General features: G+C 39.1%; 1 protein-coding gene across 1 annotated transcript in view; it reads left to right on the plus strand.

The window, feature by feature from the left end:
- WDR70 (WD repeat domain 70) overlaps positions 1-23318 on the plus strand; it is a 233168-nt gene that overhangs the window by 167495 nt on the left and 42355 nt on the right. Inside the window, exon 11 of the mRNA XM_006185141.3 lies at positions 21217-21316. Coding sequence (XP_006185203.1) covers positions 21217-21316 — 100 coding nt within the window. The remainder of the gene's footprint in view (positions 1-21216; positions 21317-23318) is intronic.

The following is a 23318-nucleotide window of genomic DNA, read 5'->3' on the forward strand; positions in this document are numbered from 1 at the left end:
AGGAGCAGTAGGAAGTGAGACCAAGAAGCTAGATTTGGGCCAGACTGTGGAGGAACATGAGTATCTTTATATCTGGTTTTAGACATTCGTTCATTCATTCTTTTGTTCATTTATTTATTTATTTATTTACTTTCTTACTTTTTTACCCACTTACTTTCTTATGTTGCAGTGTGAATTCCTAAAGGTCTATGAACATAGAAGTAACATAATCAGCAAAAAGTTTTAGAAAGATTAATTTGGTGGGGTTATACAAGGTGGTTGGGCTGAGAGAAAGGAGATCTCTCCTTACCTTAAATTATTATAACAATTAGGATGAAGCAGGGGAACATTATGGGAAGTCAGACCTGTGATCTTGAGCAGGTTAGTTAACCTTTCTGATCCTGTGTGGTTTCTGCACCTGGACAATGGATATAATAAAAATACCTTTCTAATTGTGTCACTGGGTTGTTGTGAGTGGGAAATGTGATAGTACACATAAAAGTGCTTTGTAAACTGTGAAGCAGTTGTATACATTTAGGCTGATATTACTTATTATATCATTGTCAGCTTTTATTCGCATCTCAGAGGATGTAGGCCATGTGGTTACTAAAAGGAGATATTGGATATGAGAAATGGATTATGTCAAGGGATACTTGATAAGGGCCAAAGATGATGCTTAGTGACTGAAAAAAAAGGTGTTAGTAGGTAAACTGAAGCAAGGAAATCAGGGCTGGGAGCAGGTTTATGGGTAAAAATGTATGAGTTTAGTTCTAGGAATATTGATTGGAGAAGATGATAATTTAAGTGGAAATGCACAGTATCATTAGACATAAAAGGCTTTGCTTGAGAGAAACTTATGGAATACAGTGAGATTAAAATTCAGGGATCATTTGCATGGTAGATCATTGAAGCCCTGTACATTCATGAGCTCTTGGGCACTTGGTGTGGACTAGAGAGCAGACATTTAAGGGCAAAACCATACACATATTTGTTCCCTCACATACTCTGTCTCATAGTCTCTGCTCCCTATTTTAAGAAGGAAAAGAAGTTGACCTTTATAATTCCCTTCACTGCTCATCCACCCACTCTTTTTTAATGCTATCTTGAAACAGCAGCATTTTCTTCAACAACTTTCTTGAGGGCTTTCAGAACATCAATCAACAGAATGTGCTTTATTTTTCCAGGGGCAAAGTGTTAAAGGAGTTAACTGGCTACTTACCACTGGCTTTGAAAGGGGAAAGAGAGAATCTTTTATCTATGGATAGATCCTTTTCCTGCTTCATTTCTTATACTGCTTTGGAGATTCATTTCTTGTACTAAAGTCGGCATGGTAGTAAAAAAAAATTCTGAGTCTATTAAGTGATGTAGCCCTGAGGACAAGATATTTATTGGAGTCCAAGTCCCTTAATCTGGACCACTGCAACAGGGCCATCTGGTAGGAATGTTCAGGTTGTGCCCTGTCATTAGGCCCTTGGTAATCTGACCCCAGTAAATTTTGTTTTAACGTTTCTGTATTCTAACTAGATAAGTTTGGGTAATGTTTCTAAAACAGACCATGTACTTTCCCACCTTCGACTAGGCAGTTTCCTCAGCCTCAGTATCTCCTCCCCACCTTTGGTCATGAAGTCACTCTCCCTTTGAGGCCCAGCTCAAATGGTGTCTCTCTGTGAGATCTTAACCAGTTGTCTAGGAGTGAAATAATTGTCCCTTTCCTTGCTTTCCCAAAACATTTTGTATTAGGTTTAGATAAAAAGTCAAGCTCCAGATTTGGACTTTGTAGATTTAAATCCCAGCTCTAACTAAGTATATAACCTGTTTCCTCATTTGTAATATGGGGAGTTTTATGAAGATATAATAGAATAATGCAAATAAAGTGCTTAACCTGGGTATGGCACATAGTAAGCGCTTAATAAATGCTATTTTATGGTGATTATTATACCTTGTAACCTTAATAGTGATTTCATTCTTTGTTATTCATAGTTGTATACATTTTTGTTTCCTTTGCAAGACTGGGAGATCTTGGGGGTCAGGGACCCTGTTGGAGTTATCTTGCTCCCCAAGGGACCTAACACAGGTCTCATTTACAGTAGAAGTTCATTAATTGAGGAGCCAAATTCGGTGCTGATATGGAGCAACAGCAGCTGTCTGGTCTGTCTTACACTGAAATGATAGCATCTTCAAATTCAAATGTAAAAGGATACCATTTTATTTTATTTCTTTAATAAATTACTGCATTTTCACTCTGACCCCTCTCTGTGACAAATACCATGGCATTCACACCTTAATCATGTCACACACTGACTCCTCTCCGTCATTATGTAATTAGTGTATTTATATGCAAGGGATAACTTTTCGAAAAGGAATTAGGACTAAAAATCATGTAGAGAAATGATAGGAAGCCTAAACATGTTAACTTTATGTTGTTTAGGTGACTCATTGTTTTTAATTGAACATAGATAACAGCCTCTAAAATTATGAAAATTGATTAACATGGTTATAGATTAATGCTCGCACACTATCTCTGTTTTACAATAAAAATGGAAAACAGATACATATGTTCTTATTTTCCTTTTAAATATTTTAGCTGCTAGTTAAATAAAATTTATATATTCACAGAGGGTATTTTTTCAGTGGAAATCCAAATATAACCAACTCTCTAATCCAAAATAACAGTGAGAAGGGACAGCATGAGGGTTAGGCTACCATACCAGACATTTGCCATTCATCTGTAAGCATGCTCTGCCCTCTCCCACTCTTTGCCTTAGGAAATAATTGTCCTTCTTCCTAGAGTGTACTTAGCCCATTTCTCTGCCCGGTAACCTCCTAGTTAGCCTTCAAAACCCTCCTTATGTGTCCTTACCTCTATAAAAACATGCCTGCCCCCTAGAATTAGTCACTTCCTCCTCTCTGTCTGCCTGGGTGAGACCGGTAGAGCTCTCCTCCCACACTTCAATGAGTTCCCCTAAACACTTGCCATCTCTCAAGCCCTAGCTCCACAGTTCGGTGCTGTACGTATTTAGGGAATGGATGAATTAATGATTGAGTTAATGAGTAATATAGAAGTCCACAACTAGCCCCAAATCTGGGTTTTTGACAAGAGTGATAGGCTAGCAACTGGCCCTCTCCCACCCATTTGCCAGGAGTGATTTTTGGCATGATTTTTCTTTTATTTTAAGATAAAAAGAAATATTTGAAATTTTATTTTCAGTTTTTTCTTCCCACATGCTGCTGGAAGGCCATTTTCTTAAAGGGAGAGACTGAGAAAGGGGACTAGACACTTTGCAGTCAACTCTTGATCTCTATACTAGAAGATTCTCTTTAGTACAAAGCATATATTCTGTCAGTAGGAGGAATCTCAATGATCTTTACAAATTTCATTCCATCATCTTCCCTTTAGCTAGTTCTTCAAAAATGAACTGAAAGTAGACTATTATTTCAGTTTATTGAGGGGAAAAAACTATGTTCTAATTCCTCAGCAAAATATATATGGGTTTTAGGGTAGACGCTTTTGTAGAAAACAGATTAGTAATATTTCCTGGCTGTTTGTGACCCCTACCAGTTTTGTTTTGATTAATCTCTCTGTTTTATAAATCACAGAAGTCATAGTTTGATACAGATTTCTATTTGATTTTCATGTTTTTGATACTTTTGTAACTACTTTAAATTTCAGATTCTAATTATTTATTGATTTTTTTCTCTAATTTTTTATTTAAAAATTTTTTAAAATTCCTACTCTTTATTATTTTCTTCCTTCTTATTTGCTCATCTTCTAATTTCTTAAAGTGAAAGCTTATTAGGACTTTTACTTGAGACCTCTCTTCATTTTTAATATATGCATTAAAGTTTTTAAATTCTTCCCTAAATACTGTTTTATCTGTGGCTTAGTGAGCTCGGGCTGCTGTACAAAATACCACAGAGTGAGTGGCTGAAACAACACACATTTACTTCTCATGGTTCTGGAGACTTGGGAAGTCTAAGGTCAAGGTGCCGACAGATTCATTTCCTAGTGAGGACCTTCCTTCCAGTTTGCAGATGACAGCCTTCTCATTGCTGTGTCCTCACATGGCAGGAGGGAAGGCACGGAGGCAGCAAGTTATGGTTGTTGAGCTGATCTCTCTTCCTCTTCTTTTAAGGACACTAGTTTTATCATCGGGGGGGCCCACCCCTCATGACCTGATCTAAACCTGATTACCTTCCGAAGGCCCACCTCCAGATACCATCACACTGGGGGTTAGGGCTTCAACACAGGAATTTTGAGGGGACTCAAACATTAGTCCAGAATAATTTTCATCCCCCAAAGTTTGATATTTTGTGTTTCTACTTTTAGTGAATTAAAAATATTTTCTAATTTCCCCTTCTGATTTCTTTTTGGAGCCATGGATTATTTAGGAGCATGTGGTATAATTTCCAAATATTTAGTTTTTCTGTTCTGTTAATTGATTTGTACTTTAATTCCATTGTGGTCCGAGAATATACTCTGTATGATTTTAGTTCTTTAAAACTAGTGATTTGTTTACTGGTTCAGAAAATAGTCTAACTCAATAAATGTTCCATGTACACTTGAACCAAAAGTGTATTCTGCTGTTTGGGGAAGGAGTGTCCTATAAAGGACAATCAGGTCAAGTTGATTGATAGCTCAGTCTTTACTGATTTTATGTCTACTTATCAATTACTAAGAGGAAAGTTGAAATCTGCAATGTAATTATAGGTGTGTGTTTCTCTCCTTTCAATTCTCTTTTTTCCTTCCTTTTTGTATTTTAAGGCTCTTTTGTTGGATCCATATACATGTTTAGGATTGTTTTCTTGCTGAATCGACCTCTTCATCGTTATGTAATATTTCTCTGTTTCTGACAGTATTTCTTGTTCTTTAGAACATCTACTTTGTCTAGTAGTATATGTCTGATAGTGATATAGCTACTCCAGGTTTCTTTTGATTTGTATTTGCCTATGTTATTTTTTTCATTCCTTTACTTTTAAATTAAGCCAAAGTGGATTTTTACAGAGGTATTTAGTTGTCTTTTTAAAAAAATCTCGTGTAATAATCTTTGCTTTTTAACTGAAGCATTTAGGCCTCTACTATTCAATACATCTGGCTATTTAAATTTGTATTAGTTACAATTAAATTTAAAATCTAGTTCCTTAATCACAGTAACCATGTTTCTTGATCTCGATAGCTACATGTGACAGGTGGCTTCTTTGTTAGAGTTTGGGTCTAGAATATGTGTGGATTTTCTTCCTCTTGCCTTCATAGCCACCAAATGCTGCTTTGTGTCTGTAGGGGGTCTTGGGTGAGAACAAGTTGCCTGTCCTTCACTTTTCTCTGTGACATCTGACCTTTGCCTAGAAGGGGCAGGAAGCAGAAGGTAAGAGGGTTCTCTACCCTCTGGTAGCAGTAGATTATTTTGGCCCTATGTCAAAGTAGTATCCAGCTCACTGCCCTGGGCCAAAGCTTAACCTCTGTGCTTGCCACCTTTGGATAGTGCAAAGGGTCTTAGGAGCAAATGCACTTCTGGATAGTTTTTCAGAATTTGACATACAGATAAATAGCAGATCTTCAATATTTTTCCATTAAAACTCAGATGAAAAGAAGAATTTAAGATAATATTCTGAGCTTATGGAGATAACACAGTTTTACAGCTAGGTAAATGATTTCCAAGGTAGAGATAAACACTGAATATCTGAAAGAATTATTTTTTGATCCCAATGTTGGATCCCTAATAAAGATTGGTTTGTGTCCATTCCCAAAACATACTTGTCTTCTTAAAGTAGGGAACTCCCTGCCTTGATTAAAATGTTTTCAGTGCATCCCTGTGTTTATATTTAATGATATCTTACTAATGAATGAGTTTCATCTTCTTTACTTCAAATTAAGACAATTTCTTTTGTCATGTTACCTTAAGGCAGTCTGTTTCTCCTCTGTGATATTGTGATTTATAATAAGAAATATATATTTGGTCCTCATCCCCAGATCCTAACACAGGGGTCTTGTACATTTCTAGGTGTTAAAGAGTACTTGGAGCATCTTTTGTTCCAGTGAGTGACTTAGAGGGCTCTAGGATGGCTCTTGGATAGGGACTGGTCAACACAAAGATTAAACTATGATTAGAAGCTTGGAATCTTCTGGCTTGCCCCCACCCCTTCTCCAGAGAAAAGAGAGGGGCTAGAAATGGAGTTAATAATTGGTCATACCTATATGCAGAAGCCTCCATAAAAATCCCAATAGTATGGGGTTGAGAGAGCTTCAAGGTTGGTGAATGCATCTATGTACCACAAGAGTAATGTACCCCAACTCCATAGGGACAAAAGCTCCTGTGCTTGGAACCTTCCCAGACTTCACCCTATGTGTCTCTTTATCTGGCTGTTCATCTGTATCATTTATCATATCCTTTAATAAATTGGTAAATGTAAATAACTGTTCCCTAGAGTTCTAAAAGTTGCTCTAGCAAATTAGTGGAACCCAAGGAAGTTGGGGGCCTACTACTTTTATTGATGCCTGAAGTGGGCGTGGGGTGGGGGCAGTCTTGTAGGGCTGAGCCTTGACCTCCAGGTAGTGTCAGAATTGGGTTAAATTGTGGGGCACTGAGCTGGCATTATGGAGAATTGCTTGGCATGGAAAAAATTCGCCACACATTTGGTGACCAGAAGTGTCTGAAGTGAAGGGTTTTTTTGTAAACAGTAAAAGAAGAACACAGATGAAAACTGAATGGTTTTTCCATATACATCCTCCATTAGCCTTTTGTTGTAATGTGATGGAAATAAGAGATGTTAGATCTTTTAGTTTATTAGGAGAAGCTGGAAATCCCTAATTTCTTGAATGCCTGTAGATTGTTATAAATTCCTATTCATTTCTTCCATATTCTCTCTCCTTCAGATTAAAAAATAAATGAAAATACTTGTTAAAAATAAGTTTTTCTCTGACAGTCACTACTTGGTCAATGTTCATTTTTGTGGTTTTAGTTGAAACACCAGGATAATTAACATCACCAGGATCATTAACAAATGTATGAACAAAGAAATGTAAGGCATTTTTAAACAAGGAACTAAATAAGTTTTTAACAAGTAAGAACAAAAGTTATTTAAACATTTAGAATGTGAATTAGAGCATAATCATCTTGAAGGCAGGATTGTGTTTTTGTATCTGTTCCTGTAAGCATGGCAGAGTGCCAGGGACCTAGGAGACAACCAATAGACATTTGCTTCAAATGTCTTTCTTAAGTGAGTGAAATTGAAACTCTTGCTTTTTTTGAAGTAAGTTAATACTATGGTGAGAATAAGCAAAATACTAATATTACCATTTTTAGTTGTGAAGGCATTTTTTTTTCTAATAAAGAATACATTTTAAAAAGGGGAAAGAGTTGTATTTTTGTAATTGGGCTATCAAGTTAAAGTTGCATTACGTTGACCTCAGCTTTGACTTTTGGGGCCAAAACGCAAATTTAAATCAGTTAATTCTGGAGCATAGTCCTTGGAGAAAACACAAAAGATTATTCAATTTCTGCAGTATACATTTTACCAAGATTTTAAACTGTGCTTTATTTTTTGTTTTCTACTGGGCAACCACAGCAGTATTGTTCCTTTGTTTCCTTGCTCTAGCTCTAAGACCAACCTAATAAAATCCACAGGTTTTCAAGTTGCTGCCATTCCAGATTTACAATATACATTTTCTTCTTGGACCTCCTTGCCTTTGATAATCACCTCCTTTTCCCTGTCTAGTTATCACTATCATTTCATCTCATTGGGTATTTTCAAACTTGCCTAGATTTTCTCTGGTCCATCTTACAATACCCTACTTCCTACTCAGTTATCTCCTCTCCTTAATATGGAGAATTAAGGACAATAGGTTGGGCATTGTCAGACTTCTTGCCCTCAAATGTATAAATGTGTCTGTGTTCATACCTCCTTGGTCTCTCAGCCTCCTTCCTTGAAGTCTCCAAGGAAGAGGTCTTTCTCTTCTAGTTACTAATCCTTCCACCTGTGCACTTGATCACGTTCTTCCTGCTCCCTCTGAGACCTAATTCTATACTCCCTTTCCTATGTTTGTATCCTTTTTTATCCCTATTGGCTCCTAGAAAATATGCTCAAGCTTCTGCTTCTTATTTACTTGATTTAACAAAAGCCTTGTCCAACTCTTCCTTCTTTCATTGTCAGGTTTCTGATCAGAGTACATGATATTTGCTGTGTCCACTTCACAGATTCACTGAAACTGCCCATACCAAAGTCACTGACTACAACTTAGATGATTCTCAGACATACTCCTTCATTACCCAGCTGCAAGCCCCACCTGCTTTTACCTGGACCACTGCAGGTGTTTCTTAACTCATCCCCCTTTTCCAATTTATTTTTCCCACTTAGGCAGATCTCCTTGAGAGTAAGGAGCCATTTTATTGATCTGTTACTTACCTGTAACACCTAGCATGGTTCCTTGCACATGGCAAGGACTTCATAAATATTTGTAGAATGAATGAATAAACAGTTGGACTAATTTCAGCAAATATTAATTGGTGCTTCTTCTGTAGACTTAGTTTTTTACTTTTGAAGTTAGATAATTTTGGGATTGTATGTCTTTGATACCACTGTACTTAATGCTGGCTGCTGCGTCATACAGCTTTAGAGAGATCTAAAGAGCAGGAATAGGGTGTGTTTGTAAATAGAGACTTATTAGTAGGTAGTCTATGTGAATGCTCGGTCTGGCCCTCATATTGTCATGGTGCGCAGTACAGGCTCATCCATACGCTTCTTTCCTGACCAAACTGTACACAAACTAGAGAAAAGATTTCACGAAATTTATCATTATTTTTCCTGTGGCTTCCAGTCTTCCTCTCCTCCATCACCCTGCCAGGGAACTCCATCTGAAATGCAGAATTGATGATTTACTCCTCTATTCATAACCCATCAATTCTTTTCTTTCCATTTTTCTATATGTCAGTCACTTTCATAGCCTCCCACTCTACCAGCTTTAAGATCTTGTTCTTAGTTAGACTTCTTTTGGAAGTTTGTTGTCACCAGTAGAACTGTTCTACATCCCATTTGCACCTGCAGTTGATAACACACACTGTTCTCTTTCCCAAGCATATGGTTCCAGAGGATAAACATAACAACATGCTGGTGATGTTTATGTTAAGTGAGCCAGTCTTCTCCAAGCATCTGCTGCACAGGCGCAGAAACAGATAAGTGGTTTCAGCTATGGGCTTCCAGGGGAACAGAAGGGTTGCCACAACAAACTCCGCAAACAACCCCAAAAGTCCCTAAGAAGCATAAACTCACACTGCTGGAAAATCAAAATTAGCAAAGGACTGTGCATTTTTGATTCTTGACCTTAGTTTTGTCCCCTACATCCCTGTGTAGAGATTGCACTGCGTTCTGCAGACACTGGGCCGTCTTTAGAAGAGTATATTTGAGATTCACTGAGCTTTTGAAGGAAAGTATGTGAAATTTTTCTGCTCACTCAAAAGTTGCTTTGTAGTAGAGCTGGATTGTGCTGCCCTTGGAAGCTCTGTCTTTTGACCGACATTGATCAGGTTGGCTCCAAGAAAACTCAGCATCCTCTTTGCCCTGGCGCCACTGGGCCCGCCACCCTCCTCCCACCACCGCTCTCTCTTCCTCCCCTCTCCCTGCTCCACCACCTCTCTATCCCTCACTTGAACTGGCTGCCAGAGTTCACAGACAGCTGGGCAGAGAGTGGCTAAATCTGCCCAGCTGCCCGGGAAGCTTGGCGGCCAGGCTGAGGGAAGGAAGCATCGGCTCTCTTTGAAGGTCGGCTGCCAGTGAATCTCAGGCAGCTGGACTTCAAAGGGGGGACCGCTGGGCTTTCCCTCCTGTCTAGGCAGGTCATTCCACCAGCTCTGTGCTTCCGGTGTTGGCATAGTGGCTTTCAAGTTCCTCTTCAATTAAAGAGCTGAATTGCAAGCTGCACTTGTGTTCACATTTGTGTTTTTTTATGTGATATAGAAGTCTAAGATCCTAACTCCTGTTACCCCAAGCTTAAGAGTAAAGATGGAGGAGAAAAGGTAACACCATACAAAGGGCAGCTAAGGAGAGCCACAGCGCTAGTAGGCTTTCCTCACTGCTGGTTGTAGCTTGTGTTATTTACCAAGTTTTAAATTACTTCAGGGACTCTTAGTGTGATCCTCTTGAGTAAAGGCTAATCAACCTATGCTTATGAACTGAATTTAGCTAGTGACTTGGAATTAGGTTCAGTCGTGGATAGTGGTTTTATCTTTTTCCAGAAACTGGTGTAGTGCTCACCCACTATCCCACACTTCACTCTCTTACTGCACTTTCCCATCTTTCGTCTTCAGATTCCGTTGGTGGTTGGGGAGAGGACTGGCCTAGTAAGGAAGAGCAAGGGTGCTACAGGGAGTCCAGGCTTACTTTGGTTGCATATGGGAGTCAGAGTGGAGGGAGCTTCAGGTCAGAAGAGCTGCAACTATGTCCGTGCAGACTGGTGGTTAAAAATGCAGGCCCTGCAGCCAGGCTGCTTGGGTTCAAATCCTGACTCTGCTCTGCACGTGACCTTACCTTTCTGCATCGCCCTGCCCTCCCTGGAAAGTGGGGCTGTGAATAGTACGTATCTCACATGGCTGTTGGGAGATGCAAGGGGTTAACAAGTACTGTGCACTCAGGACAGTATTTAGACAGTGTTGATGTAGTTCATGCCCAATAAATGTCAGCTGTTACTGCCATGTGCCAGGTCCCACTGACTGGAACTAGAGGGGGTGAAAAACGACTGATGTTTGTGATTTTTACTGCCCCTGTATGGATAAAAGGCTGCTAGTTTCTGCCTTGAATGGAATTTGTAATGGAATTTTTTCCAGAAATCCCTGATAGTGTGAAAAATGTATTATGTAGTTCAAAGAAGAAAACAGTTATTTTATGTTAGCCATCTCTCTCCTGCCCTTTCTGGGAACATAAGGAGAGGCAATTCATTTAGAGCTATTATTGTAATAATCTATACAAATCCAAAAGAAGCCTGGTAAAACAGGGCAGAGAATATAAATATACATATATAAATAAATAAAAGAGGTGTTTTAGTGAAGAGTGCAGTTCCTGGAGTTAGGATCAGGGTTTGAATTTCTGCTCTGACAATTTATTAGTTGTGTATCTTTGGGTAGCTTACCTTTTTAAGCCTCAGCTTTCTTGGTTGTAAAGTGAGATAGTAATTACATACACAGAGACTTGTTTTAAGAATGAAATGAGAAAATACATGTTTTACTATAGTAAGTAGCAGTGCTTTCAGTAAGTGTGCCTGTCATTGTTATTACTATTGCCACCACCTGGTAGTGTTACACACTAAAACTGTTGTTGAATCAGGAGGAAGCCCTATAGGTTATGGAACGGTGATTTTACAAATACAGTGCCTTTCACCAAGATTTTTGTTCTCCCTAGATCAGAAGTGCAAACTGTGAAAAAAAAAAAAAAAAAAAGAAGTGCAAACTGTGAGCCAAATTCAGCCTGCCGCCTCTTTTGGTAAATAAAGTTTTATTGGAACACAGCCTCATCTATTTGTTTATTGTCTGTGACTGCTTTCATGCTGTAACAGCAGAAGCAAACAGTTGCAGCAGTCATCAAAGCCTAAAATATTTACTGCCTGGCCTTTCCAAAAAGAGTTTACTAACCCTTTCTCCAAATACATATTTCCCCAATTAAGGTCCAGAGAATGTTAATTCTATTCGTGTTAGTAAGTACTTTCTAGAAAAAAAGAAAAAGGTTCCATAGTCAAATAAGCTTTGGAAATGTTAGAGAAGTTGATTTATTCTAGGACTACTACTTAAAAGACTCTGGCTTTTAATATACTAATGTGCATTGTGAACCTTCAAGACAGGGCCATGGTATGCAAATAAACTAGTTTCCCAGGCTTACTTGGCTATAGAGTGACCCCTACCTCTCACCCGACCCCCGGATCTAAATGTTACACAAAACATCCTCTGGGAAACCCTGCTTTGGGGCCGTCTCTTTGGAAGGACTTTCTTCTTAAATCATTCCTCTTCGTGATTTAGGTGATATCCTCATTTGGAGACCTACAAAATATCATATGAGATTCTGTATTACTTCATTTTTTTCCCCAGTAAAAATTATACTTTGCTTAAAATCACAACAGTAAAATATACCAGATACTTAAATGCTCTAATAAAATAATATCTGTGTCTTTAAATGATTCTGTATGATGTCTCAAGGTTATAAATGGGGTCTCAAGTCCAAAGCTTCAGTTCATGCCTGCTAAAAGCATGGGTCTTCTGTAGGGCTTTAACATTTTCTTGCATTCAGGTTTCTGAAGCCTAAATCTTGAATGCCTAACTGGTATACCGATTGGGCTCAGCTCAGTTTATAAGGAGGGAGATTAATGTGAAGGTAACTTGTGCCTCAGCCATAAGGGGTTTGTTTTATAGACTAAAGTAAACACCTTGAATTTCAAGTTGCAAGCACCCGGGGAGCCCGAAGATCCCAGTGCAGTGGCATTGTGTTCTGCCTGTGACTTACACATCTCAGTGGCTGAGCTTCCTCCTGCAGTTGCAGCTTCCAGCTGGTCATCAGACAGCCCTGGGTAGTTAAAGGCTGTAGTCACCTGGTCTGAGATAACCAAACAGGCATGTAATTGCAACACTGTCCAGTTATGAATGAAGGCTGGGCTGTCTCTTTGCCAAATACAGTTGAAAAATAAATGCTAAGTCATAGCTGTTTTCTGAAATCACAGTGGTTGCAGCAGTGAACCTGGATTAAGAGCGGAGAACCCTGCTGGAGAGCTCAGCCCTGGTCATAAATGCTCACTCTCGCCTCTTCACTCTTTCTCACCCTCCCTCTTTCCTTCCCTTCTTTCCCCTCCCCACTTCCCTTGAGCTTCCCTAGTGTGGCAGAGGCCAGTTCTTAGTCATTTTGATGCCCTTTAAAGTTGGCTTATACTTGATGCAGTAAGAATTTTATGAAAGAATAAGAGGTCTTAAGTGTTTCTTTTCCTTTCCCAACTTGTGAATCATTTTAAGAAAATTCCACATCGTCTCTTCATTTATGTATCTCTGTGTTGTGTGTATAATGGATCCTCAGTAAAGATGGTTGACATTGGAAACGTGGATTCTGAAAATTTTATTGTTGCACTTTTATTTTATGAGGGATGATGAATGGACTTTTCAGAAATCTTTGTCTCAGATATCATTGTCTTTTGTCTTTAAATTATTTCTTTTAAAAAATGAAGGGAGGGAGAAGAGAGAGAAGGAAGGAATGAGGGAAGGGGAAAACATCTTGGCTGGAACATAATTATCATCTTTTAAAAAGTTAGAAACTTGGAAACTGTCAACTTGCTGTGAAATATGTTGTTTCTTTGAAACATGCTCAGTTCAGAGTTTCGTTTGCTGTATTTATTAAGTATGTTCATCTTGTAAGCACCATGGTATGTGATGCATAACATATTATGCTGTACTCTGAAACTCACTGGGGCTCTTAGAGTTGAGATGATGTGCCTGGGAAAGAAATAATCTGAGGCTGACCTACTGGAAGGAAAGGATCAGAAATGTGGGGAAAGAGCTCTCATCTACTAACATAAAGAAAAACAATTTAAACACACAACCCTCCCTTCTGGGTCTTCCAAGGATGAGTTGTTTCCAAGCCTTCTGTTCTCTCACTCTAATACGGTCTTCTGGAATTACTGTCTTAGTGCCAAAGAATATATAGAAGAAATGGCTGCAAATGGTTGGAAACAGACCACAGCTACCTAAAGACAATGGTTGTCTCAAGCAACCACAGCAAGGATTAAGAAACATTACTAGAGAGAACTTTTGATCTCACAGGCAAATGCAAAAAGGCAAGAGAGAAATGTAATGATTATATAAAATATAAGACATGATAAAGTTGAATGAATTTTAACTATAGGGTTGCAAGACTAGTTTATGATGGATATTATTTGGTAGACTGCTAGGGCAGGGGAGTGAGAATTAATCTTCTTAAAACATTATTAATACTCCCATAGTATCATCTGACTTATAATAATGACAAACACTTATATAATGTTTACTATCTGCCAGACACTGTTCACATCCTTTATGTGTTGCATTAGTTAACTTCTGCTTCATAACAAATTACCCTAAAACTTAGTAGCTTAAAACAACAAGCATTATTTCTCATGATTCTTTCGGTCAGTGGGGCAGTACTTCTGGTCTGAACTGACTTGGCTGATTTCTCCTGGGTTCTCTATTGCATCTGCAGTTAACTAACAACTCAGTTGGAGCTGGATGGTCTAGGATGGCCTCATCTGCATGTCTGGCTATTGGCTAGATGTCAGCTGATGCTACAGGGATGACTGGGCACATGTCTCTGGTCCTACAGAAAGTATCTTGTGCTTTTTCACAAGGTGGCTGGGTTCCAAAAGCAGCAAGAGAGCAAGTCACAATGTACAGGCCTTTATAGTTCTCTGCTTATATCTTGTTTGCTAATGTCCTCTGTTAGTTGGGGTTCTCTGAGAAGCAGATGGTAAAGCAGCATTAGATGTGTAAAAGACTTGTTGCCAAAACTCCTGAAAGATAAAAGTGGGTGGGGAGCCTAGAGAGTATCAGATGGTTATGTAGTTCTGGCCCCTATGAAGGAAAAGAGGGAAGGAATGAAGGAAGGGTTGGCTAGGAAGAATCTCAGACTGCAGCACAGTTCTAAGAAAGCTTTGGCCAGGCCAGTGGGAATTCCTTGAGCCTAAGTCCACCCAAGGCTGTATTAATCTGCTCTAGCTGTGGTGATATCTCAGCACAGCGGCTACAATTGGGACCACTCCTTGATTAAGTCAATTCCTTTGTGGAAGGACTAGGACCCAATTATTGCCCCACTGAGTAACACGTTCTTTCCTCTTAGGAATTTGGCCACCTTGATAGTCAGTAGGCTACTGCTCTGAAAATAGGCTTAAATACTGGAACAGAGCAAGGGATCCTGACTTTTTATTGGGGTGATTGCCCTTGGCTTCCTGCTCCTCCGTTTATCTCTCTTTTTGATTGTAGATATTAAGCAGTACCTTTGTTGTCTGCATATCTCTTCTGCTCCTGGGAATGCCATGTTCTATTAACCATCTCCACAGTTTTCTGCACATCACGCCCCCCTGGCTGCCTCTCTGACCTTGCCAGTCATTGTAGTAATTGCAGCCTTTTGGCTTCTAGCAATTAAGAACTGCCACCTGGCTTTTATTACTTTGGATCTCATTATGCCCATGGATATTAATGGCCCAGCTCTGTGACTTTGGCTCTGGGCTGCAGAGGAGACCTGCCACTCAACTTCTTGGTGATGCTGGCTCCCTCTCATCTGTGTATTCCTGATGGCCTTGGTGAATGGTATTTCTTCTGGGCCCTCCCATGAAAAATAATATTCTGTATTTTTCTGGCTTGACAACAATATATCCATTCCAGCATGCCCACTTCCCCCAGCAATCTTATTCTCTTCTCTGTTGTCTGCCAGGACAATTGGGGTGTTTTTATTTTACTCAACATTGGCCATAACTTTTCCAGGTCTGTGTAGCATCCTTGCAGCAAGTTTGCCCCACCCTCTGTGGTCCTTGTTTAGAAATGTGCCTCCAAGTCAATGAATCCTGCTAATCAAAACCCCTTTGATTAAACATCCTCAGAAATCCACACTCAAGGTACTTCATGATTCCTGCCAGTTGCCGCTAGCTAATTCTTGCATCTCTTTTGGTGTGTAATCTCTTTCCTCCCTTGTCAGGCCCAGCTACTTCTCCAGCTGAGTAATGTTGGGATTCAACACTAGTTACTGGCCTAGAAGCTAGGAGAGGAGGTAGGGGCAGGTCCTAAGAGAAGTTACCTGCTGCCTTGTTGGGGAGGAGATATTGTAGCATCTTCCAACACAAAGGAATTTCTAGCTTTTCCTAGGCAAGGGTGGGTCACCGCTGTAGGCTGTGAGGGTTCAGAGGCACCTGCAGATCCCGCATCTTAAAGGCATCCATCCAAATAGCCTATCCTTTTGTTTTAGGGTCTCAGGTTTTCCCAACTAGAGCCCTCACCTTAGAATAACAGGCCTGCCTTGGCTGAGCATTTAAATGTCTTCAGAGCTCTATAAATCCAGCTACCATGGCTTTTGTTTGTTGCTCAGCTGTGTCTGCTCTTCCACTGCAGGAGATGAGGGCCCCTTTGAAAGCTACTAACGTGGCTCTCTCACTTAGTCTTTAACGGTTAATGGTCCTCAGTTTCTCATTATCCCTCTGCAGGGATAATGATTTAGCAGTAACCAGCCAACTCTATTGTCTTTGATGACGTCTTCCTCCCGTATCTTTTAAATACCTAAAACATCTTTCCCACAAGGAGATTCCCCCTGTACTAGGAAGTTTTTTAGGTCACCTCCAGTGAAATCTAATACAGTTGGACCACAACTAAGTGCCAGAGAGTGTCTGTGCTTTATTCCACTTAGGACAATGTCGTCTTTACCTACCAGGCAGTGAATGAGGTAGTCCTAGATTTTTGTCTTACCACCTATGTGGTTGAATCACTCCAGGCACCACTTGTGATAATCTGGGACCTCTGAGAAACAGACACCAAGGATTAAACATATAAGAGGTTTCTTGGGGAAAGGCCTGTAAGGGGAAATGGAGGTGGGAAGCCTGAGGAGGCTGGGGAGAGAGCAAGACACCCCTATGAAGGAGAAAAATAAAGAAAGCAGCGTTACGTGTCTATCAACTGATGGATAGATAAATAAAATGTAGTACACCCATACAATGGAATATTACTTGGCAATAAAATTTAGGTCGAGCTGGCTTGGCTCTGGGACCAGTATTCTTTCCATTAAAATTTCCCCTATTTTCAGCCCAGCAATTTATGCAAATTCTCTCATTTAAAATAGTTTACTCCACTGTTTCATTAGTTATAAAACATGTTTTGACTCTTTAAGGGCTGTCTCATCTTGCATTGATAGATACACACTAGAGCAATGGAAAGATAATGAGATCAGAGTAGCTGCTTTATGTCACCTCACTGGCTGTTGGTACGACCATAGAATGTTTGGACTATTTAGGATTTAAGACTTTAGCAAGGCATCCTATTTTTTTTGAGAATTTGGCAGACTTTATTAGAGAGGAGAAACTAGAGTTAGCATAGCTGCAGAAGTCAGGACCAGGACTCATAAGTAGATGTTAAAAGTAGGAAGTCGTGGACCCAGTTTAAGAAAGGTGTTGCCAATTAGAGCCACCCAGAGAAATGGACTGATGTAGTTTGTGTTGTAATGATTTCTCTGCTGCTGGAGGCCCCATGACCATCTGCTAAAAAGGGGTATAAGGAGAATTTTACCCATTGAGAGTTTGTACTGCATAATCCCAGAGAGGACCTTCAACTCTCCAGGTTTTCGTGCTTGCATTTTCCATCACTATGAACATTTGAGACTTGATGCTCTCCAAATCATAATATAAGGTGCTCCTAAGAACAGGAAACTTATATAAAGGAGTTAATAATCTCAACTTCCGTGAAGAACAATGTTCTTTGCCTGGGCTGATTATGAAAGGAATTGAAGGAAGAATTGGAGCTATAGATTGCCCACATTATGCCAGAAGTGTTTTTCAGTCAAATTGACTTTTGTTTTCAAAGCATGAGGGTATTTGTCACCGTGAACTGTTCAAGTATTGATGTTTTGTGCAAATTTAAGATCTCCTCTGGCTATTTTATTTCATTGGAATAAACTTTTGTCACTGGTTAAAGCCAAGTTAATAATCGAGGAGCATTTTTGACATAAAGTCTCAAGTGAAATGGAACTACCTACTTGCTCTTGGGCTCGTGCTGAAGTGTATATGATATGATTCCTTTGGATTCTACCCCTTTTAAGGTTCTTTATCGCACCTGCCTGGTATATGTATATGTATACATCTATATATGTGTGTGTATTTATATTTTAGAATATTAGTATTTATGATCTGTTTTGTCCTATTAATAGTAAAAAGTACACATTGATTAGTCAAATTATAAAATATTATGTATTTACCAGTTTTTGTCTTTGTTCCCTAAAGAATCAAAGACCTATAAGGACCTAAGAAATCATCTAGTTCAATCTGTTTATTTTACAGAAGGTAGAGTTGTGATCTACGGAGGCTAAATAATTTGTCCCCAGTCATGTTGCTAGTTTTTGACTGAACTAAGTCCAGATTTCATATCTCCTAGTCATGGTCCAGTATTCCTTTTACTGTTACCACCCTCTGTTACTCATATCTCATGAAATGATGGGTCTTCCTTTCTGCTTAGCTGTGTATATGTATTTATTGGCATTAAAAATGAATAAAACATTTAAAACAAATAAACAAAAAACTTAAGTTAATTTCACTGAGAGGCCAAATGGAAGTATAGGACTTTTTGGTAAACTGTTACCACTACAGTATCTTTCAAAAGCTTTATTTAGAGTTTAGTAGTTGGTGGCTTTTTGAAATATAACCAAGTGGCATATTTTCCTTATTGAGATTGGTAGTGGAGTTTTGCTTTTCTGAGGAATAAAAAATATTTTCAATCTATTCTCCACGTGTCCAGAATGATCCTTTAAAAATCACCAAACGTAGTCACATTACTGCTCCTCTGTAAACTCCCTTAGCAGCTCCTTTTACTTTCAGAATAAAATTTAAGCCTTTAACATGGCCTACGAGGGCCATGGTTAAGTTCTTTTAGTTCTTTGAATCAACCAGCTGTTTTACCTTCAGGCCTATCAGTATGCACGTGTTGATTTTCTGTTGCTTTATAACAAATTACTACCACACATTTAGTGGCTTAAAAAAACCCACCAACTTATTATTTCACAGTTTCTTTGGGTAAGCAGCCTGGCGTGGTATGGTTAGATTCTCTTCCTAGGGTCTCACCAGTCTAAACTTGAAGTACTTTTGACCCTTGAACACATGGTGGGTTAGGGGCGATGACACAGCACAGCTCCCTTCCCTCCCTCCACCCTGTGAGCAATTGAAAATCCATGTATAACTTTACAGTCTTCCCTCTGTATCCACGATTCCACATTTGTGGGTTCAGCCAACCACAGATCGTGTAGTACTGTACTACGTAGTTATTGAGAAAAGCTTGTGTGTAAGTGGGCCCGGTTCAGACCTGTGGTGTTCAAGGTCAGTAGCATTGGCCTGGGCTGTGGCTCTCATCTGGGCCTCAGAGCCCTCTTTCAAGCTCACTGGTTTTAGTAGAATTCAGATCCCTGTTTCCTTGACACATCTTTTAAGTCAATAGCGGCATGTCAAATGCTTCTCATTCTTAAAGTCTCTCTGCCTCACTCTTCTGTCATGTCTCTGTGGCCTCCTTCTTTGTCCTCAGCCAGGAGAAAGCTCTGCTTTTGAGGACTCATGTGACTGCTTCAGCCCTATCTGGATAATCCAGGATATAATCTTTTCACTTTAAGGTCAGGTAACTAGTAACCTTAATTTTACCTGCAGAGTCCCTTTTACCATGTAGAGTAATGTATTCATGGGCATGACACCAGGGGGCAGAGGTCATGGGGGTCAAAATTCTGCCTACTACAATGCAGTACCCTCTGACTGGAATACTCTTTCTTGTCCCTGTGTCCTGCTGCTTCATCTGCTAACACTCTGTCCGCTGGGTCTCTGATTTCTTTTTGCCCCTCTTTTCCCCCTTTTCTTGAGTTTGGGTTAAGCACCTCTCTTTAGTGCTCATTACTCTACACTTCCCCACTGGACCACTGGTCACTCTGTATGCTTATCCATATCCTTCCAGGGGACTGTCAACTTTCTGAGGAGAGAGAGAAGCTGTGTTAATCTCTGCACATTTGTATTTCCCTGCTAACCCTTGTGTCTGCCATACAACTGATGACCAATTTTAAAAAAAGGATGAATCAGTGGATTGTTTGTATCCATGAAAAGTACAAGCGTGATAACTGTCTGTAATATAAGTACTTAAGACTCACCCAGAAGAAGAGAGAGAAAATTCTTAACTCAATATGTACAAGTTATTAAAAAAAACAACAAAAAACACCTGCTTTTGTAGTGTGCTCCTCATTACCAGAAACTTTTAGGTGAAAGCTCAATGATGGAGTATCAAGGATATTGTTGGGAGGCTAACATGTGTGAGCTCTGTTTTGTGACTGATTCTTTGTTTGGGTTGCTGCAAGACTGTTGGAGATGAGGTCACCTGTATTCCTATACCATGGCTCCTAGGAGAGACCTACATGCTGTCATCACTAATAATTACCCTGGCCATTCACAGTGGAATTATCCAACCTGGTGGATCTAGGATAATTGACTCCCTGGTACTTTGGCCTGTTCTGGTTACTGAATCATAACTGGGTGGCAGGATTAGTGTGGTAGAGTTACTTTTATCAGCCTTCAACTGTTCAGAAGTGACATTAGAAATAAATAGACTACTGACATATATCAGTAGAGAAGGAGTATGGTGTAGTGTTTGAGAGCAGACATTTTGGTTCAAACTCCTAGCTTAACCACTAACTGTGACTTTGGACAAGATAATCTGTGCTTCAGTTTCCGAATCTGTAAAATGAAGATAATATTGTAGTGTGATTGCCCAATAGGCAAGATAGTAAAGGATATAGTGCCTAGATTACAGTAAGCACTGTGGAAGGGTTAACTGTCATCATCATCATCCTACAAGCACATTAAAGATGGTTCAAGACCACAGATACTGACATATATAAAATAGATAAACAAGTCTATACAGTATAGCACAGGGAACTATATTCAATATCTTGTAGTAACTTATGGTGAAATAGAATATGAAAACAAATATATGTATGTTCATGTATAACTGAAGCATTATACTGTACACCACAAATTGACATAACATTGTAAACTGACTATACTTCAATAAAAAAAAATATATATATACACAAAAAAAAGATAGTTGAAGACCTACAACCATATGCACAATGTCTGGCCTATACTAGGGATACAATGATATTTTTGAGTTAATAATGTTCGCTTGTAATTTATGTTCTTCAGATAACTACAGGAAATGATTCCAGTACTTTTATAAATATGATAAAAACTAACTGCTGTGCCAGTCTTGTGTTGCTCAGAGCTTAATAAGGCAGTCTGAAAAATATCTCCTACTAGAACTTATCTCTTCTTTTCTCTTATTAAAGCAAATGGATGTTTTTAAAAGCCTTCTGAAATTTTTTCCAGAATAAAGAAAACTATAATCAGGTGAAATTAATATTTTACATATAGCTGTTTATCATTTTCTGGGTGATAAAGTAAAACATTCTTGCCACAGAAATGTTATCTGAATTCATATGAAATGGTAACACTTCGCTTGTCTTCACAAACAGGTTCATCCTAAATTCCACTATAAACAAGCTCATGACCCAGGCACAGACACTTCTTGCGTGGCTTTTTCCTATGATGGTAACGTCCTTGCCTCTCGTGGTGGTAGGTTGAAAGCTTTCTTTTTGATGTGTTTCTATTTATGAAATATTTAACTCTAACAAATGTCACACTAATATCCTAACACTTTGTATTGTTAATGTCCCTTTGCCAGTCTGATTTTTTCATTAAAATGCACTTCCAACTTAGCAATATTATTTTACTAAAAAGTATCAAGTAAAATTTAGACTATATGTACTTTTTTGCCTAAGTTTTTATTTTAGCTTCAAATTCCATCAGTGTTTGGAGACTCCAAAGGATGACCTTTGCCTCTACCTTATGAAATTTTGTAGTGATGTTCTGTATTTTTTGTGCATCATTTTATAGTTTTGGGTCTAGCATTTCAAACTCTTCTATTTGCTGACCATTGAATTTTTGTTTTTCAGTTCAAATACTAAATTCAGTTTAAAAAAGTTGTATACTTGGACTTTTTTAAAAATAGCTACATAGTTCTGCATGGTTGTATTCTAAGTTTACTTATCCACACTCATGTAGTTGAATATAGGTTGTTTCTAACTTTCTGCTAAACCTTTCTCACATGGATAAGTTGTACGTTGATAGAAGAAGTAAGAGGCTAGTGAGGGCAGCCTATGAACAAAGCATAAGAAGGGGAAGTATGGGACATGACTGAGGAGCTTCAGGTAGACCTTTTGTAAGGAGAGAAGGGAATCAGGGTAGGTAGATTTGAGCCATGTCACAGATGACCTTTAATATTCCATAAAGGATTTAGTCTTTTTTTTCCCCCACTTGGGGAGGGCAATTAGATTCATTTATTTACTTTTAGAGGAGGTACTGGGGATTGAACCCAGAGTCTTGCGCATGCTAAGCACGTGCTCTACTACTTGAGCTGTACCTTCCTCCCACATGTAGTCTTTATTCCGTAGGCCAGACTACTCTAGCAACACTACATTTAGTCATTCACTCACTTTACTACTGTGTATTGAGCAGCTACTCTGAGCTAGCATTGTGCTAGGTTCTTGGTATAAACTGTGAACATGACAGATAGGGCTCCTTTCCTGAAAAAATTTACAACCTGGTGTGGAGGGTAGTGGAGGTAAGGAGAACATAGACTTGGCACAGCTCTCCCCTCAGCTGGGCTGTCCTTTTACTCTTGGGAACTCCATTCAGGGTCTCTTTCTTCCAAGGAAGCCTTGTGTATTACACCCAAACTACCCTCACTTACATGTGCATGTGCTTTGATTTTTTTTTAATTATGTATTTTCTATTTATGGTATACACGGCAAAGGTGGATATGTATAAAATATGCATTTTGGTTCATCAATTCTAAACTGCTATTTGAGTCCTAAGAGGACTCTTAATTAAACCTATATACTATACTCTTCACTTACAAGCAGTGATTCTTACCCCAACAGTGTATCTGAATCCCCTAGGAAGGTTTTTCAAATGATAAATTGGAAATTCTCGCATTCACTCTTGCATCTTTAGAGTGATATACCCGAATCTCAGAGGTGGAATGGGGAGAGAACAGGGGAGTAACAGGGGAATGTAGTTTCAAAATTCTTTCCAGAGGATTCTGAAATAGGCTAGCCCTCACCCAATAGATTATTACTGCCTTAGAGGTATAGGATTAACTCCATTTCAGGCAAAGCCATTTTAGTGATAATTTTTACCTTCCCTTTCCATTCTGTAATGGCTATTGGGTAACATGTCATCCACAACATGTACACTGTACTCCATCATGTTCCTTCCTGGATTTATAGAATATGGCAGATGGAAGTCTGTCTGTTTAGCAGAGCCCCCAGGGTGTCGTAAGGTGCTCCTGCTAGCTACAAAAACTGCCCGGTTAGCTAAACTGTTTAATTCAGATTAATGTTTTCTTACTGTTTGAAGGTTGTGAGGATATGTAACCTTTTTCCCCCCCCAAGACTAAAAGCAAAAAGGTGAGTCTTAAAAAGTTCTTCAAGTATAAGCAGGTCTCTAATCCAGCCAGTTGTGGATTAGTGCACCTGCCAAAAGTTGGGCTTCAGAGGAAGGGTCGCTGGGGAGA

This window comes from Camelus ferus, chromosome 3 (assembly GCF_009834535.1).
Source record: "Camelus ferus isolate YT-003-E chromosome 3, BCGSAC_Cfer_1.0, whole genome shotgun sequence".
In the NCBI taxonomy this organism is placed as follows: Eukaryota; Metazoa; Chordata; class Mammalia; order Artiodactyla; family Camelidae; genus Camelus; species Camelus ferus.